The sequence below is a fragment of the Erythrolamprus reginae genome, chromosome 1 (genome assembly GCF_031021105.1).
Source record: "Erythrolamprus reginae isolate rEryReg1 chromosome 1, rEryReg1.hap1, whole genome shotgun sequence".
NCBI lineage: Eukaryota > Metazoa > Chordata > Lepidosauria > Squamata > Dipsadidae > Erythrolamprus > Erythrolamprus reginae.
Genome location: NC_091950.1, coordinates 87,145,502 through 87,165,255, shown reverse-complemented (window position 1 = coordinate 87,165,255; position 19,754 = coordinate 87,145,502). Strand labels below are relative to the sequence as shown.

The 19,754-nt window shown below is 40.2% G+C and overlaps 1 protein-coding gene across 1 annotated transcript in view; it reads right to left on the bottom strand.

The window, feature by feature from the left end:
* STARD9 (StAR related lipid transfer domain containing 9) overlaps window positions 1-16,500 on the bottom strand; it is a 103,897-nt gene extending 87,397 nt beyond the window's left edge. The window contains exons 1-3 of the mRNA XM_070741271.1: window positions 16,364-16,500; window positions 9,991-10,060; window positions 3,385-3,501 (exon numbers count right to left, since the gene is read on the bottom strand). Coding sequence (XP_070597372.1) covers window positions 3,385-3,501; window positions 9,991-10,060; window positions 16,364-16,410 — 234 coding nt within the window. The 5' untranslated portion in view covers window positions 16,411-16,500. The remainder of the gene's footprint in view (window positions 1-3,384; window positions 3,502-9,990; window positions 10,061-16,363) is intronic.
* Window positions 16,501-19,754: the final 3,254 nt, after the last annotated feature.

The window sequence follows — 19,754 nt, the reverse complement described above, 5'->3', positions numbered from 1 at the left end:
TGACTCATATTTATGATGGTGGCAACTTACAGTGTTCTGAGCTCATCCTGCGACCTTCTGACAAGCGAAGTCTATGGGGAATCCAGATTCACTAACAACTATGTTACTAACTTAATACCTGCAGTGATTTACTTAACAACCATGGCAAGAAAAGTCATAAAATGTGGCAAAACACACTTAAAAATGTCTCACCAACAGAAAAAGTTGGGCTCAGTTGTGGATGTAAGTCAAGGACAACCTATATGCTGTCACTAAAAACATTAAAATGTGTATTTTACATAGAAGACTCAATCAACTTCCTTGAATGAGCTCAATTGTGGTAACTACTGGCATTCGGATTACTCCAAAAATAGTTTTTTTTTAAACCTTACTCTGGTGTCAAATGAAGCTTTTTAAAGTAATATATTTATATAAAACTGTTTATAAATATTCTTGACAATACATAGATACTTTATTTGGAAAAGTTTTAATCAGTTATTGAGTTGTGCTTTTACAAAAAAAATACTCTTGTATCATATTAATCAGAATTTTTTTAGCTAATTTAATGCTAATAGCAAACATTAAGCAATAGTTAAGGATTCACATTATTTTAAGATGACTGTTTTTTAATATAAAACCTAAATATAATATTGAGAATAGTACATAATATTCCATCTCCTTTTCTTTTTACTGTTATAGTAAACAACATGTACAGTATTATACTGATCAAATATACCACCTGATAACTTCTTCATGGCTTCTCACTGATTGAATTGGCCAAGCAGGGCCAACCATATGGAAAAGTAATTATTAATAATGGTTTTCAGGAATGATACATGATTTCTTGCCTTTTTTTTTAAAAAAAAGGGCAGGCAGACTGTTTATTTCCAGATGTCGTTGTTCAAGCAAACACCCATGCACTCAATGCTCGTAGATTTTCTTGCATTTGCATGGACCACTGTGGGAATGTTCTAAAGTGGAGCTTATTGCCATGTTCCACAGTTGTCATTAAATATGGTCAAAAGCCATTAGGTTTTACCTATGTTCTTTGAACTAATACATAAAATTTGTAGGTCAAACTGAGGCCAAGGTGAGTTATCTGAATAATGGCAGTTCAAAAAACCACGCTTACAGGCAAGCAACCAGTCTTCCCTTTTCATGACTCCTTGTATTACGCATATGACTCCTTGTATTACGCATGTACAACGGGACCAGGGTACCTACGAGACTGCCTTCTGCCGCACGAATCCCAGCAACCAGTCAGGTCCCACAAAGTTGGTCTCCTCCGGATCCCGTCAACTAAACAATGTCGTTTGGCAAGACCCAGGGGAATAGCCTTCTCTGTGGCAGCTCCGACCCTCTGGAATCAGCTCCCTCCAGAGATTAGAATTGCCCCCACCCTCCTTGCCTTTCGTAAACTCCTTAAAACTCACCTCTACCATCAAGCGTGGGGGAACTGAAACATCTCCCCCAGCCTATGTAGTTTTTTGTGTATGATATGACTGTATGTATGTTTTTATATATTGGGGTTTCTTGTTTTTTTAGACTTTTTAAATGTATTACAGTATTGTTATTTTAGATTTTAACTATTAGATTTGTCATTATATATTGCTTTTATCATTGCTGTAAGCCGCCCCGAGTCTACGGAGAGGGGCGGCACACAAATCTAAATAATAATAATAATAATAATAAAAATAAACAAAAAGCAAATAATAGTCATTGAAAGTGAAGCAGGCACTTATTGCAGAAGTTGATGTCAGTGGGTGGCTTTTGGAAAAAATGTGATTTTATGTTATAATTTTCCATTAATGTCTAATCCTGACAAGGTATCATGCTTCATCCCACAGCAGTGGCAGCTGATTGTAATATGTGAGCCAAGAGGTAAGACAAATGATGAGCAATCAGCACCACCAATAAAAAGTTAACAAACAAACAAAGCAGAGAAAAGTGATGCCATCTGTGTTCCCCCTTAAGACGTGATGAAGAAGGAAAAATAAGTTTTTCCGGAGATTGAAAATGATCCAGAATATTTGTTTGCTATTTGAAGAAAGGCGGTACTAATTTGCAGCTGACACAACTCAAATGCCAGATCCTCATGTCGTAGTGATTTTTAAATTGAAAAGAAGCCATGCCAGAGGTATGTTTGTTTTGACATAATTCTGCAGGAGTACATAGGATCCCTGTGTTGTCTCTCTTGAGCTTCTTTTACCTCCAAAGTCAGTTTACTAGTTAAAGCAGGAAATTAATAGAAAAGAGACTTATCCTCGCACAGGAGAAAGATGGAGTTTTGGAAGAAGAAAAAGATTACTCCATATGGAAAGAAGCAGCACAGAACACCAGTGAGAGGGCAGAGTTTGATTCATGGTTTTACTTTTGGTTAAAAATGAAAAATACAAACAAAATGGTGAAGGAAGCTGCTGAGTCCCACTGATTGAACTGGTCCATTTCCCCCCTTTTTCCTGCATCTCTCTGTTATATTATTATTATTATTATTATTATTATTATTATTATTATTATTATTATATTATCATTATTATTATCTATCTATCTATCTATCTATCTATCTATCTATCTATCTATCTATCTATCTATCTATCTATCTATCTATCTATCTATCTATCTATCTATCTATCTATTAGATTTGTATGCCGCCCCTCTCCAAAGACTATATACTAACTGAATGACATGACTTTCCCATTGTTGGTGAGAGCCTGACATCATAGAATGAAGAAAGGAAGCTATTCTATCTCAGAAATGCTTGGAAATGCTTCTAACCAAATCTTGGAACAGGCTTCGCATCTTGGTATTGTGAAGAACTGAGAACTATAAAACTATTGGGTCAACAACTGTATCATGACATTAAAAAACAGGCAAGATAACCTATTATTGGGCCCACTTGAGGAATATTTACCTTTATTGTCAATTATGGCCAGCAGAGCAAGTGGTAAAGCACTCTAAATCTCTGAGTATTAAAATTGACAACGTTTGTGTGTGTGTGTGTGTGCGCGCGTGTGACCAATTGCTCATTGCTACTGTGTTTCCCAAAAAACGAGATATCCCCCCAAAATAAGCCCTCCTTCGAAAACCAACCCTTCCCCCCAAATAAGGCCAAAAATATTTAAACACATGTGCAGCTGTTTCCCACCATTTCCTCTGGTTAGGGAGACAGAACTGGAAATCAGATAAGATGGCAAGAGGAACCTCGTCTTGCTCCACACACCCCAAAATAATAAGTCTTCCCCCAAAATAAGGCCAAGTGCTCATTTTGGGGTTCAAAAAATATAAGACATGGTCTTATTTTGGGGGAAACACAGCAGTGTTATGTCAGTTGCAAACATTTTTTTTGCCGATTTCCAAGAACAAAAACACAAAATAGACAAAGGAACTGAAAATATTGACACTCACCATTTCCTGAGATGCATATTTCGGATCTTCCGGATCAACTGACCAATAGCAGTAATCAAAACCAAATGATACAACTTTTTCCCTTGTGCCCCAAACACTTTCAAACCTGTTGTCTTCCTGAATTTAAAACAAGAAACAAAAAATGGTCCCACTTTCATAAATCTGAACCTTCAAGGTTTATTATAAAACAGGTGGTTTATGAAGTATATTTTTATAACCCCCCAAAAAAACATCAGGTATAGATGGAAAAAACTATGTCAAATCCTAAATCATAATTCATGTTAAAAAAAATTGTATATATCAACTGGAAAAATGGTTTTGCAATTTTAAGCGTAAAGTGTAATTTTTAGCATGCTTTTCTCAAAGACTGATGTTAGCCCTTTGCATGATGAAAAGCTATTATCTAAGCTACTGTAACAGATGTCACAATCTGCAAGTTCCAACTTGTATTACATATAAACTTTTTTAAAGAAAGACAAAAGCCATTTAAGGGAGTCCTTGAGCTACACAGTTGAGTCCAAATTTCCATTATTAAGCAAGAAAATTATTAAATGAGTTTTGCCCCAACTGTTAAGCGAATCATTACAGTTGATATATGAGTCACGCTGTTGTTAAACGAATATGTCTTCCCCTATTGATTTTGTTTTTTGGAAGCCATTTGGAAAACTTACAAATGGTGATCATTTCATTTCATTTATTGGATTTATATGCCGCCCCTCTCCGAAAACTCGGGGCAGCTAACAACAGTCATGAACAATGTACAGTAAAAATCCAATACTAAAAACTAACTTAAAACCCCTAAAAACTAACTTAAAACCTAACTTAAAAATCACATGACTTGGGACAGTGTAACTGTCATAAATGCATGCCAGTTGGCAAGCGCCCAAATTTTGATCACATGACCATGTGGATGTTGCAAAGTAAGTGTGAAAACCAGTCGTGTCCCTTTTTTCAGTTTCATCGTAACAGTCAGTAAGTGAATGGTTGTGAGTCAGGGATTACTCATATTTATAAAATAGCCTCAGTAATAAAACTTATACTTGTTAGGCCTATCAATGGCAGCATGTAAATTGATGTCATGTTGTTTAAGATCACTCGTTTACATATGTAACCCACAAGGGCATCTATGGGTGTCTATCAGAAGCAGTAGGATTTTAATTTATGTATTACCCAATGCTGGAAGTTGTCAGCCATATTTAAAGAGTCCAACCAAGTTGGAAAAGAGAAGCTTACGCCAGTACTGTACAAGAGGATATGAATCCAGGAGGAAGTTTGTATTTTGAATAGCCTGAATTCATGGCAAAACACATCTGGAACACAGCAGCATACTTGGAAGATAAACTTCAAGAACTTAGATTGAACTCTTTCAAGGGAGAAAAAATGAGCTACAAGGGCCTAAAAGGATGCCAAAGAGGAGCTGAGTTTGGACCTTGGACAAGAAAAGTTTCAGCACTCGGTGTATATGCTAGGCTCCTAGAAATATGGTAGAGCTGAATGTTTTCTGACTTTGGCATGGGGCAATTATTTTAGTAGAATGTGAGTATTATGAGGATAGATTCTCCCAGTCAAAGAAACCAATTATAATATCAAGGATTATTTGTGAATACCTGCATTTTAATAGCCGCCTGTTGCTAAATTCCACAACAGCATGCTACACAAGCAAAGCTTCTAAGAAACATGAAGATACTATATTTTTAACAGTCACAATGCAGAGTGACACAAAGAGCTAAGGGAATTTATTTTATTTTACTTTTTATTTATTTAATTTTGCCTAATACACAATGAAGAAAGTAGAGGATACCTTCAAGGAAATAAAATTAGAGAAGGAATACAAGAGAGAGTATAGGATAAAATAAATCAATGAGAGAATAGAAGAAAGATAAAGGCAGAAGAGAAGATATATGGGATAAAGGAGAGACAAGAGGACGGGGTCGGAAGACACTCTAGTGCAATTATGCATGCCCCTTACTGACCTCTTAGGAATCTGGAGAGGTCAACCGTGGACAGTCTAAGGGTAAAATGTTGGGGGTTAGGGGATGATACTACGGAGTCTGGTAATGAGTTCCACTCTTCAACACCTCTATTACTAACGTCGTATTTTTTACAGTTAAGTTTGGAAATCTGTTATGTGCTCTTGTGTTGTTGTGGTTGAAGCTGAAGTAGTAATTGATAGGCAGGACGTTGCAGCATATGATCTTGTGGGCAATACTTAGATCATGTTTAAGGTGGCGTAGTTCTAAGCTTTCTAGGCCCAGGATTTAAGTCTAATTTCATACGGTATTCTGTTACGGGGGGAGGAATGCAGGGCTCTTCTAGTGAAGTATTTCTGGACATTTTCGAGGGTGTTAATGTCTGAGATGCGGTATAGGTTGAGCTGTATTCTAGGATGGGTCTGGCAAAAATTTTGTAAGCGCTGGTAAGTAGTGTGAGATTGCCAGAGCAGAAGTTACGTAGGATTAGATTAACAACTCTTGAATTGGGACAAAAACAAGGGGGTCTTGAGTTCTAGTCTTGTCTTTGGGACAAAAACCAGGGGATCTTGAGTTCTAGTCTTTTCTTGTCTTAGGAAAAAAACTAGCTGGGTGACCTTGGGCCTCTCTGTCTTTCTCTCTCTCTCTATCTGTTGTAGAAAAGACAAAATGGCAAACCACTTCCGAAAAAAATTGCCAAGAAAACTGCAAAGACTAATCCAGGCTGTTGCCAAGAGGCAGCACTGACTCAAAGGCACACACACAAACACACCTGCACGCAGGCTGATTGAACATTCTTGGCTCCCTTGCCTTAAGCTTGCTAAGTAAGAAAGAAGAGAACAGAGAAAAGAGCTATTTCAAGATTGAAACTACAGTATATAATTATGTTAAATTAAGCTTTTGTTCTATTAGGTACAACTAATCCTCACATCTATATTGGATTAATTATCTAAAGATTGTTTCAGGTTCACATGGTTGCTATTAGCAGAATACGTATTAACATCAGTTTCATTGGCGAAAAGTATTATTTCTAAGCAATATGTCATCCACTTCACAACCCATTGTAAGAAATAGGCAATTGATCTTCTGAACTTCCTAAAAAGACATGGAACACTATCTACTCTCCTCATCCTAGAATGGGTAAACTAGCCCAAATCCGGAAAGAATTTAAAACAAGGAAATTACTTATCTAGTTCTTTGATCTCTGCCAAACTGCTTCCTAAGATATTTCAAACACCAATTATCTTAAGCAAATTGCCTAAAATAATCAGGCAGGCAAAGCAGATACAAAGACCTAGCAAGAAATAGGAAGTATCTGTCCTGTAGAATTCCCACAGTAATCATGGTAACCCTATAATTCACTTATGTGTCTTCTGAATTGTAAGATATATTGCCAACAGAAACTGATTTTGGCCCATTTTACTTTTTGACTAAGAGAGTACAGTAGCATTCAGGAGTCCCAATGTCTGGAAAAAATAAAAAGCTCAGTTTCCCATGCCTATAAAGGAAGCCTTCAAGAATCTCCAAAAAGGAAAGGATGTAGTCTCTTATAGCTAGTCAGTCCAACAAGGATGTTAGCTTCAATTCAACAAACATTTTTGTTAAGTTTCCCCAAAAATAGCTCCTATCATATTAGGCTACTATCAAGAGCAAGACAGTTTAAAAAAAAAAAAAATACTAATTCTGTATTTTCTTGTGTGCTTATTTTACTCTCCTGAAAGAATAAAAAATTTACAGTACAGCCAAGATGCAAAAGAACAGACTTCGGGTCTAAAAGGAGGTCAACTTAGTATTTATTTTAAGGTTCCAAACATGTTTACTCCTTTTCTATATGTAGCACAGAAGGGCTGCCAATTTAAGCTTCTCTCATCCTCCACATTTTGCATTTCCTTCCTATTGTACTTTGGCTTCCAGAGATTTTCCATACAATACACAACTGTGTGTGTGTGTTTTTTTTAAATGAAGTAAGTCTATTACCTTCCTTCCCCCTCATTGTTGTGTCTGACTTTGTTCAGATGGACAATTAAAACTCTTTTAGTATTTTATATTGGTCTTTATTTTTTCTTGCCACTGGTTTCTTTTCAGATTCCACTCAGTGCTCAAATTCAGCATTTGAATCTGCACACTTTCTAAACAAAATACCACAAAATATTTACTACATTCAAGAATTAGTAATTGAATTTTAAGTTTTTGTAAAAAAATGCAGCTAGCGTTTTCATAACCATTCTTCTAAAGAATATCAGTTTAAGAAATAGTCACAGAATATCAAGACAAAATAATGAAGGGAGAAAAAAAAATAGAAATTTCTGTTTTTGGTTGCATTGTTGAAAATTACATTTAAGGTGTTAAATGAACAGACTCTGGATTCTGTAGGTAAATCTGGAAAAAATAAATCTTGTATGCTTCTTTTCCAAGTAGACAGTTTATATATCATACTGTATTCATATATTCCCTTTCCTTCCAGAATTGTTAAATGACATGTGAGATATATTATTTTCTCATCCATAATCATCCTAAAATGCAGCCAATGGCTCAGCAGTTAAGACACTGAGCTTTGAGACCAGAGCACTGGACAATCGAGTAAGTTCCCATTCTTGCCCCAATTTCTGCCTATTTAGTAATTTAAAAGCATGCAAATGCAAGTAGATAAATATGTACCACTTCTGCAGGAAGGTAACAGCACTCTGTGACATCATGTTGGCCACATGACCGCAGAAACATCTTCAGGCAATGCTGGCTCAATGGCTATTTAAACAGAGATGAGCACTGCCCGCTACAGTCAGTAAAGACAAACCAGTAAAGATAAAATCCTCAGGGACTCCTTTCCTTAATCCTTCTGCAAAGTATACATTTGTGGCAAGCTCAGGTTCACTCAATGAGTTTCATCTATGGATAGTGAGCTGAATCTACATGTTTCCACTCCAACTAAAGTTATATCCAATTATGTCAGCCTAGTGATAAAATAGTGGTAAAATACTCAATGTCTCTCTGATAGTCTAGTAAAACTCAAAGCTTGCTCTGGAGGCTTAAGAAATACTTCGTATTTGGTATGTAGAGATCCAAAGTGATAGAAAGCAAGCAAAGGAAGTACCATTGTATAAAGCAGCGTTTCCCAACCGGTGTGCCGCGGCACAGTAGTGTGCCACGAGACACGGTCAGGTGTGCCGCAGGAAGCTCCAGGTGGGCGGGGCACTGCCAGTGCCAGACCGCCAGTGCCTCCAACCTGGAGCTCCCACTCGCAACTGTCCCCCGGCTACTGCCCGATGCAGCTGTTTCCGGCTGGGCCCCAAAGAAGGAAGGCGGGAAAAAGGAGGCAGGGGCGGGGAGGTCCGGCAGTAGGAGTAAAGGGAGCCGCGGCCGCCCCTGCCTCCCCACGGTGCCTCTGGCCAAACGCGCCCCTGGCTTCTCTGCCCTGCCCCATTGCCCGTCCGATCCGCCCACTCTCCTCCTCCTCCTCCTCCGCCGCCGCCTCCTGTATTGGGGCGTGATCCGCCCCCTCTCCTTCGCTGCCGGAGAGAGAATGGAGGGCGCCGTTGTCTTCGCCTCCGCCCGCCGGCTCCCCTCGCCCTCCCAGATGTCCCCAGCGCCCGGCCGCGCACCGCCTCCCGTTAGCCTGGCCGACCTTTCCCTGCTGCCGTTTTCATGGCGCTCGCTCGCTTCTCCGGTCAGCAAAGTCATCTGCCCAGGAAAGCGCCGCGCCGCGCTTGCTGGCCGGAAAAGCGAGCGATCCGGGAGTCCGGGACTGTGTGGCTTTGCGCCATGAAGAGAAAACGGCAGCAGGGAAAGGTCAGCCGGGCTAACGGGAGGCGGCGCGTGGCCGGGCGCTGGGAACGTCTGGGAGGGCGAGGAGGCTGATGGCTGCTGTTGCCTCTTAGCTGCAGAGCTGGCGGGCGGAGGCGAAGACAACGGCGCCCTCCATTCTCTCTCCAGCTCTCTCTCTCTCTTTCTTTTTCTCTCTGTTGCCGGCATGGTGAACGAGAGAGAAAGAGAGAAAAAGGAGGGGAGAGAGAATGAGAGAAAGAGAGAAAGAGAAAGAGAGGGAAAGAAAGCAAGAGAGAGAAAGAGAGGGGGGAAGGAGGGAGAGGGAAAGACATGGAGGGAGGGAAGGAGGGAGAGAGAAAGAGCAAAAAAGAGGAAGAAAGAAAGAGGGATGGAGAGAGAGAAAGAAGGGAAGGAAGAGAGAGAAAGAGGGAGGGAGAAATAGAGTGAAATGGAGGAAGAGATTTTTTTTTGTCCAAACTTTTCTTTAGCCCCGCCCCCCCTTCAGTGTTCCCCAGAATTTTGAAAAGATGAATAATGTGCCGCGGCTCAAAAAAGGTTGGGAAACACTGGTATAAAGCACTGCTTCTCAACCTCCCCACTGTAAACGCCTGATTGGTCGGATTGTAAAAATATGTTCCAAGGCGCCAGAATAGAATCTTTAGTTCCTAACAGTAACACCATGGGAAATTTGTCTTTTCCCAAGGTCTTAGGCAACCCTTGTGAAACGGTCGTTCGACCCCCAAAGGGGTCTCCACTCCCAGGTTGAGAACCACTGGTATACAGTCTACCTCTACACTGAACAATATTTTTTTATCCCTGCAGAACATTTATTATATTGGATCAGTCATATAGCTATTAAATGTTGCCAACTTACCTTTACTTTTTTTACTGTTGCCACTCTATCTTCAATTTCTACAATTATTGCTCTTCCTTCTGCATGTTCCCTGTAACAATAATTGGGATAACTGGATAATAACAATCAAAAACAAACAACAATTAGAGCATAAGATTATTCTTTTTAAAAAAAAGGTAAATACAGCGACTTTAAATTTTTATTTAGAGGAATAGCACTTAAAAGTACATGTGGGTTACTTCCACGTTTCTGCATATTACATTGTAAGCATCAAAAGGAGATAGTTAAAAAGGGGAAAATATGGAGTCATCAAACCGACTAATCCTGTTTGTTAGTTCAGTTGGACCAATCCACATTCTAATCATACAAATAACACTCGAACAATCATCACAGGTTGTATGTCAGCCCAGCATTTATGAGCCATTTCAGGCTGGTAGAGGTACACCCCTTCCCTTGGGATGCCAGGCCTTTTCCTCTGCCACTGTTCATGTTTGTTTCCATAAACAGTGGCAGAGGAAATCTCACCGCTCTGCATTGGCCAGTGGTTGGATGGCTGAACCGATGGCAGGAAAAGATACAACAGACCTGTATTTGCAGCATTTTAAAGCAGGGCATTTTGCAAAGGGAAACTGTGCCTTATACGCCCCATCCTGAGGGCCAGTTTGGTGTCGGGTAGAAAGGCTAAAACTGCAGAGACCGGGAGCTCTGGTCCCATCTTAGCTATAAAGGGATTCGAAGCTGGTCATTCTCTCTAGGTCCTAGGAGGATGACGTGGCAAGCTGCTTCCAAAAAGGCAGGCAGGAAAACTGTAGGGACGGAACCAAGCAGTTCCTAGGAGTCAAGATTGACTTGAAGACGAAACATTTATCCTCATTAACCCATGTTCAATCCTTCAGAGATTGACAAGTTAGTGCTGTTCTATCTCTCTGTTGCAGCAGTTGACTCCAAGCTGAAGACATATAAAGGACCTGTTCTCCTTCTCCGCTGCCCTTCACCTGCTTCTCCTCCACACAAAATGCTAACATAAATCCAGTGATAAATTAACAGCTTGCCACACTATCTATAGAAGGCCTGATGTTTATGGGAACTTGGGAGGGGTGATTTTTCCCGAGGGAACAGATGCAGCCACAAAGCATTCTTTCAACTGGTGCAAGGCCATCCTATGCCCACCCACCTGGGTGGAAGTGGAAGGAGGACTTACCACGCTGGCACAATCTGAGTGGGCAATGTAACAAGTTTGTGGCAATAAATTGGAACTTTGAGGAGTACTTTTTTGACTTGGATTCTGATTTAGTTTGGATGCTACCTGGAACCTCGACACATCGTTTGATTCCCTACCTGTCAAATCCTTGCTCTTCCTCAACCCTTATTATGGAGGATTACTGGTGGGTGCAGATTTCCGATTAGAAGGTAGGGAAACAAAATCAAGGAATCTGCCAACCCGTCTGCAATATGCCCTTCATGTAACCAGCAACAAGGAAGCACATTTTATAAAAATGAAATTTTGATGCCCATTCTCAAAAGAAATATATACACCTACACACCCACCCATATACATACATATATGCAAATGTGTGTGTGTGTGTGTGTGTATGTGTGTATATATATATACTTTTCAAATTCAGCTTAAACATATATATATATATATATGTCACATGTTTTTGCTGAATTTGAAAATTAAGAGAGACTAGGATAGATCTATTTCAGCCTTATTCTGGCCTCATCAGCTAGCCATACCCTCACTGGGACTTGAACTTGCAACCTTGGCTTGTAAAGCAGAGAATTAACCTCTAGGCTACAGTATCCAATCCCTTCAGCTCTGTACCAGGGAAGGTTACATGTTTTTTGTGTCGAATCACCCTGGTATATTGAAGGAACATCACAGCTCCTTTTTTGCCTCTCGGCCCAACCCACATATGTGTGTGTGTGTGCGTGTGTGTGTACACACATACACACATGCAATATATGCACAAACACACAATCACACACACATACATATATATATATATATATATTGATCACAGACCATGTAGAATAGATAGCAGAAAAAGAGTGTTGAGAGTTAACAAGGTTGATCCTACATGGTATAAAGCTATTACAGAATGTAGTTGTTCTCCTTTGGATACTGCGAAGTCTCCTCCCAGAAAGTAACAAAGAAAACTGGCCATGGAGAGGATGTGTAGTAACCCAGACAATACTGCAGACCCTGATCCTGATCATGCATTCTTTATATGCTATGTGCTTGGATAGAAGTAAGTTAACTTCCAAGAATCTTTACTGCTATCCAATGTTCTGTGTGCAATGTACACAGCCAAACCTATTCATCATTCTTACGAATACATCCTATTTTCATCAGTCTTCACTAGATATAGCTATGCCAATTCTTCACAAAGTGAACCCCACATACAGTAACACTAAGAATAGTTGAGGTTTCAGAGATTTGGCCTAAAGATTCAGGCTACATTATTGCAGGCAATAAAAAAGATATGTCTGTTTGTCTGGAATCAAATCCTTAAATCCCTTAAATCTACTTCCTCCCACCCTTTCAAGTCAAAAAAATGTTTGCTGTTCTTTTCCTAGCCCCAAGAGTCTCTTTAATATTTTCATTATGGTTTCATCTAATCTGGAAATCTGGAAACTCAACCCAGACAAGACGGAGTGGCTGTGGGTCTTGCCTCCCAAGGACAATTCCATCTGTCCGTCCATCACCCTGGGGGGAGAATCATTGACCCCCTCAGAGAGGGTTCGCAACTTGAGCGTCCTCCTCAATCCACAGCTCACATTAAAGAAACATCTTTCAGCTTTGGCGAAGGGGGCGTTTGCCCAGGTTTGCCTGGTGCATCAGTTGCGACCCTATTTGGACTGGGAGTCACTGCTCACAGTCACTCATGCCCTCATCACCTCGAGGCTCGACTACTGTAACGCTCTCTACATGGGGCTACCTTTGAAAAGTGTTCGGAAACTTCAGATCGTGCAGAATGCAGCTGCGAGAGCAATCATGGGCTTCCCTAAATATGCCCATTTCACACCAACACTCTGCAGTCTGCATTGGTTGCCGATCAGTTTCCGGTCACAATTCAAAGTGTTGGTTATGACCTATAAAGCCCTTCATGGCACCGGACCAGATTACCTCAGGGACCGCCTTCTGCCGCACGAATCCCAGCGGCCAGTTAGGTCCCACAGAGTGGGTCTTCTCCTGGTCCCATCAACTAAACAATGCCGCTTGGCGGGACCCAGGAGAAGAGCCTTCTCTGTGGCGGCCCCGGCCCTCTGGAACCAACTCCCCCCCAGAGATTAGAATTGCCCCCACCCTCCTTGCCTTACGTAAGCTACTTAAAACCCACCTCTGCCGCCAGGCATGGGGGAATTAAGACTTTTTTCTCCCCCTAGGCCGTTACAACTGTATACATGGTATGTTTGTATGTATGTTTGGTTTTTATATATTAAGGGGTTTTAATTTGCTTTTAGTATTGGATTTTATTGTATATTTTCATGATTGTTGTTAGCCGCCCCGAGTTTTCGGAGAGGGGCGGCATATAAATCCAATAAAACTTGAAACTTGAAACTTGAATACCAGATATTTCACTTAATCTGCCCGTGCACAAATTATGGCTAGGTTCAACAAGCTAAGTTGTGGCTTGCTTTGGTGCCTTCTGTGAATCTTTCCGTCAAGGTTTATAAAACATATAATCCATTTCAGCATGCTGTAGAGACCCAGCCAACTATAATTTAGTCACTAAATCAGGAGTAAACAATGAATTGTTTTTCAAACTTGGCAGCTGTCAGATGTGTGGACTTCGATTCCCAGAATTCCCCAACTAGAGTGGTGTAAACACATACATGAAAGCAGCTGGAGATGTAGGACTTTTTCCACCCTCCAAAGAAGCTTCAACCTATTCTTTATTCCATTTGTTTATCCCCCTTATGAAAACCTAAGGCAGTACATGCAATAACTGAAAGCATAGTGCTTAGAAAAGCTGCGCTGCTGAAGTTCTGCACATAAAAATTAACAAAAATAAGTATTTTAAGATGTTTCTTTGTTTCTGCCAATTAAAACTTAACTGCTTTAGAACGTCAACATAGCACTGCAAGGCTGAGAAACTATCTTGCCTATAACAGTGAAAAGTTATTTATAATGGCTAAATGTCAGAAAACATGATGTAGCCATTGAGCTGCACCCAAAACAAAGACCTGACAGTACACAGACTGCATCTGTTTTACTTTTTTGTTATTCCCTCTCTTCTTCAGAAGAGGGATTACATTATTTGTCACAGATTTTGTACAATTCCAAAGTTTTCTTTCTTCTATCCTCCCCCAAACTCCACAATACACATGCTCTTAATTATTTTATTATACACACATGTTTCTACGAGTATAGCCATAGTTATGTGAGCTGAATTTACAGTACTGTAGTTTTTTAAATCAAAATTGAGGATATGCGGAATTACTTAATAATGAAGCTCAATCCACAAAGCAGGAAAAGAAGATCAGGTAGGAAAATTATAGAGGGTTAAATGACTCATTGTAAGGTAAACCTCAAATTAGCTACAGTTTAAATTGAAAAATAAGGTCTTTCATTACCAAATAAAAGAAACAGATGAGATAATTCATTCTCCTACTGAATCTATTCAGAAAAAATGAGTGCTACAACAAAATATTCTGACATTGTTCAGGCTATATGGGGCTATATTCAACTATATGAATATTTTGACAGTAACAAACTAAGCTTACATAAGTACTCTATACAGGTAATCCTTGACTTATGTCCACAATTGAACCCAACAATTATTTTACTCAGTGAGACAAGTGAATTTTTCCCCATTTTACAATCTTTCTTGTCACAGTTAAGTGCAGTTGTTTAGTAACATGATAAGTAAACCTTGCTACTCCATTGACTTTGCTTATCAGAAGGTTGGAAAAGGTGATAATGTGGATCCAGGACACTACAACCATTATGAGTCAGTGGCTGAGCACTTGAATTTTGATCACATGACCATGGGGATGCTGCAACCCTTGTAAGTGTAGAAAACGGTTGTAAGTCACTTTTTCCAATGCTGTTGCAAATTTGAATGGTCACTAAATGAACAGTTCTAAGCCAAGGTCTATCTGTCTTCAAAAATAAGACTAGTCCTTATAAATGCATGGTACTCAGTGACATAAAACAATTAGCAACAAAAATGTATTGAATAAGGCAGAGGACTAAGAAACTGATGGGTAGCACCCAGGTTCAAACTGTGACCCACTGACCCATTTCACAAAACATTAATTCAAGCAAAGGAAGATAGATGGAAGAATCACATTTTCTCATTTTAATACAGTGTTTAAGCATCTGGATCTTCACAAATAACAAGAAAAGATAGTTATTGTGTCCATAAATTATACCTTGGATCTTTCATATCTTCCTTGGAAATATGTCTAACTTAGTTATCTAGCCTGAAATCATAATTAATAATCCTAATTTCAATGACAAATCCTCCAAGGAGGATATGATTGTCTTCATATAACATACTGATAGTAAATTTGATCATGATTTCCTGCACTCAATCAATTCATTTTTCTGGGTTGTCACAAGTCATTTGACCATTAATCACAGGGATTGAGTTTACACACAGCACTCATTTGAAAAGTATAAATAAAGCATAGGTTACAGCTTGGACTTTGTGTGTGTGTGACACGTTTTTGAATTTGAAAATTAAGGGAGACTAGGATAGATCTATTTATATATGTATAAATCTATTTATATATATTTTTATATATATCTATATATGTGTCCCATGTTTTTGCTGAATTTGACAGAAAAAACATACATACAAAACATGTGATATATGTATGTATGTATGTATGTATGTATGTATGTATGTATGTATGTATGTGTATACACATATATACAGTATTCAATATTACTAGAAAGCAGGTAGAGAAAATGCCTTGCATTTCTTAAAAAGCAGCGAAAGAAGAGAATATTTGTAGCTCAGGGTTGAACACTAAGTCCTTACTTAGCTCTTACAGCCTTTGCACGTTTTCTTAACCAAAAGCAGGCTTGCCTTGTTTGGTCACGCCGTGTTATAGTGTAATTCCCTTTTCTACACGCCAACCCTTTAGGTGACAGTGCCGACCTCCTTGGAATCCAGCACGATTCTCCTCACTTCTCACGTTCCCCACGAGGAGCCAAAAGCGCAGGCAACGCATTTTCATACTAATACAAACACACTCCTGGAAGGAGCGCAAGGCTAGCTAACCTCTGCTTCCCTATAAAACTCGGAGGAGAAAAGGGCGCAGCTGCGCGCAGAGCACCGGAGCCGAGCTTTCCTCACACGGGCAAGCACGTGTGGAGGCGAGTTCACGCGTTCGAGGCGTCCCCTTTTCCCCTTCACTCCTCAGCCGTCTGGCTCACCTTTTGCTGAGGGGCCGGACTCGCACAGCTACTTTGACGTTCGCCATGGCCTCTCTCGGACCCCTGGGGAAGAAACGGCGCCGCTTTGGTCGGCCGAGTCCCGGCTCCACATCACCCCGCTTTGCTCCTCAGCCGCTGCTCGAGCGCTCCACGAAGAGCACCCCCGTCGGCGAGGGAAGCACAACCGACCCCGCCCGCCCGTCCTTTGAGGGGACGGCGGTGGAGGGAAGGGAAGGCCTGCCCGCTTGGCAAAAGTAGAGGAAATGGGGAGGGGCACCTTGGGCTGCTTGCGCCACCAGACTCTCCTCGGCTTCGGCTCCTTTTGACTTTTCGGATGGGCGACAAAAGTGGCCGGTTTCAAGCGCTGAAACCGAGGAGGAAACGCCCGGGGAGGTTTTTACCCGGAGCGGAATGTCTAGTTTTTGGCCTGCTCGTCTCAGGACCCACGATGCAAAAGGAAAGCGCAAAACTTGGCGATGAACCTGATTTAGCCGTGTTGTGAGCTCGCCTCAAATGGGATAGTTCAAAGACAGGAGGGCTTTGCGGCTCCAACGATCGATTTATAGTGCGTGTGTGTGTGTGTGTGTACACCGACTGGCACTTGACCTCGCCACCGACCCGTTCTAAATGTAGTTCATAAAATCATATTCCAAAATGTCCTTCCAGTTCATGACTACTTCATCTTCAACCACAGCAATACACGAGCACACACGTAATAGATTCAAGCTAAATGTAAACCATTCCAAACTCAACTGCAGAGAATGCGACTTCAGCAATAGAGTGATCAATGCCTAGAATACACTACCCGACTCTGTGGTTTCTTCACCAAACTGTCGATCTCTCCCCATTTCTAAGAGGTCTGTAAGGGATGTGCATAAGCGCACCACTGTGCCTACTGTTCCTGTCCTATTGTCCTCTTTTATTACTTTTTACTTAAGTTTATACAAACTACTACTATTCTATACATGTCTGATGGATAGCTAATTTTATCTCTCTCTCTCTATCATCATTCTAGAGAGATAGATGATAGAGAGAGAGAGATAAAATAACAAAGGGGAACAGACAAGAAGTTGACTAGTTGTTTGGACCGCCAAGTAGGAAGTCTCTTGGCTTGTGTTCGCTTTACTAAGACTTCTAAAGGACTGGGAACATATTGGTGGTCCTCAATTTACAACAGTTCATTTAGTAACTGTTCAAAGTTGCAATGGCACCGAATAGTCACTTATGACCGTTTTTCACACTCAACCTTTGTAGCATTTTCATGCTGCTGTGATCAAAATTCAGACACTTGGCAACTGGTTCATACTTATGACCACGGTTGTGTCCCAGGGTCACGTGATCCGCTTTTACAACCTTTTGATAAACAAAATCAATGAGGAAATCCAAATTTGCTTACCGTAGTTACTAACTTATCATTGCAGTGATTCACTTAACAACTGTGGCAAGAAAGGTTGTAAAATGGGGCAAAGTTCACTGAACAAATGTCACACTTAACAACAGAAATGTTGGGCTCAATTATGGTTGTAAGTCGAGGACCACCTGTATACAGTTTGCCTTGCTATCGGATCGAGTACCCAAGACATAGCTAACTTGTAAGGATGCGAGTAAGCATCAGCTCGCAAAATTATGAGATTTGCTGGGTTTGGCCACAGAAATATAATTCAACAACACATTAACAGTTCTATTGTTTGAACTAGTAAGAAAAACTAGGTTAAAATCATAATAATGTACCTTCAAATGTGTTGCATCTACAATATTGATGAATAGGTCTATTTTTTTTGAACATGCACTAAGGTGCTCAATAAACCTAATTTTGTTTGCTTTTTAAGAAGACAATATATTTGAGGATTGCATGGGATGTTTCCCAGCCTTCTAAAAGGCAACTTTTATAATTTCCCCCCAATCTGTTTAGTCCTAAATTAAGGACCATTTGTTCAATGAAGGTTCAAAGGTAAGGCTGGTGTGGAATGGATTGTACACCTGTCTGGTTGCAGAAGCTCTGCAGTCATGTGATCAAAATTGAGACGCTTGGCTGTAGCAGGAAGGGAAAAAAACTGGTGTAGCTCATCTAATGAGGGCAGCAGCAGCAGCAGCAGCAGAATGCAGGCAATAAAAATGAGAAATGGAGATTGGCAGGTAGAGGTTCTCTTGGACTCTCAATTCCTGCTCAAAGAGCAGGTGGCAATTGTGGTTAGCAGAGCCTTTGCACAAGGTTGTGCAATGCACCACTTACATCCTTTTCTGGATGGGAAGTCCCTGCAGTCACTCAAGCCCAGGACACCTCAAACTTGGGACCATTGCAATGTGCTCTATGTGGGGCTACCCTTGAGTATTTGGAAGCATTAGTTGGCACAAATGCAGTTGCACAGACATACATTCTGGATGGTACATCTTAACACCATTATTCCACAAGCACTGGTTATCACTTTCCTTTGGAGTCCAGTTCAAGTTTGTCCTTAATCATTAAAGCCCTTCATGACATAGGCACGAGTTATGTGAGGAACCATGTCACCCTGATGGGATTAGCTCATCTCACCCATGCTGGCAGAAGAGGCATGCTACAAACCCCTTACTGGTCAAGGAATGGCCCAAGAGAAGATCCTTTTCTACTGTGACTTGGCATCTTGGAAACAGTTAACAGACTATGATAAAACCCTATCTCCTCTCTATGTACATCTTGCTCCCTTCCTCTCGTTTTTAATCCATTTTAAATCTATTTCAATATTTTATACTGGTATTTTATTGAGTGTAAGACTTAGAGTCGCCTTTAGGAGATATGGGTGGCATGTAAGTTTGATAGACAGACAGACAGACAGACTGATTATTATTTATTAGATTTGTACGCCGCCCCTCTCCGCAGACTCGGATGGACTTGGTCATTCCAGCATTCAGGGTCCCTGAAGGAGGATTTCATTTAATTGGCAAGATCCAATAAATAAATAAATAATTTAAGACCACCAACTGTTTCTAATTGATCTGGAACTCAAGCAGAGGACAACTCTTCAAAAAAAATAAATAAATAAAGGGATGGGGAACAGTGGGTAAGTACTTCACACCTTCCTATATTTGTTAGAAGATGCCAAGAACATTTTGCAGTATGAAATTATTTTGGTACTCCATCTGTTATAATTTCTTTAATGGGAGATAATTTTTTTAAGGTGATTGTGACAGTTTGATTTGCTATTATTTCTATTTTACAATCTGCTGTTAATATTAAGTTGCATAATTTATTTAAAACTATTCAGTAAGTCTGTGAAGTTCAAATTAAAGCAGCAGAAATCCAAAGTAAGCATCCCACATTGACAGTTAATTACTAATATATATATAAAATTAATTTATATTTAATTAAAAAATAGTTCTTTTCAAAACTATTCATGCTGCTACAAGCACA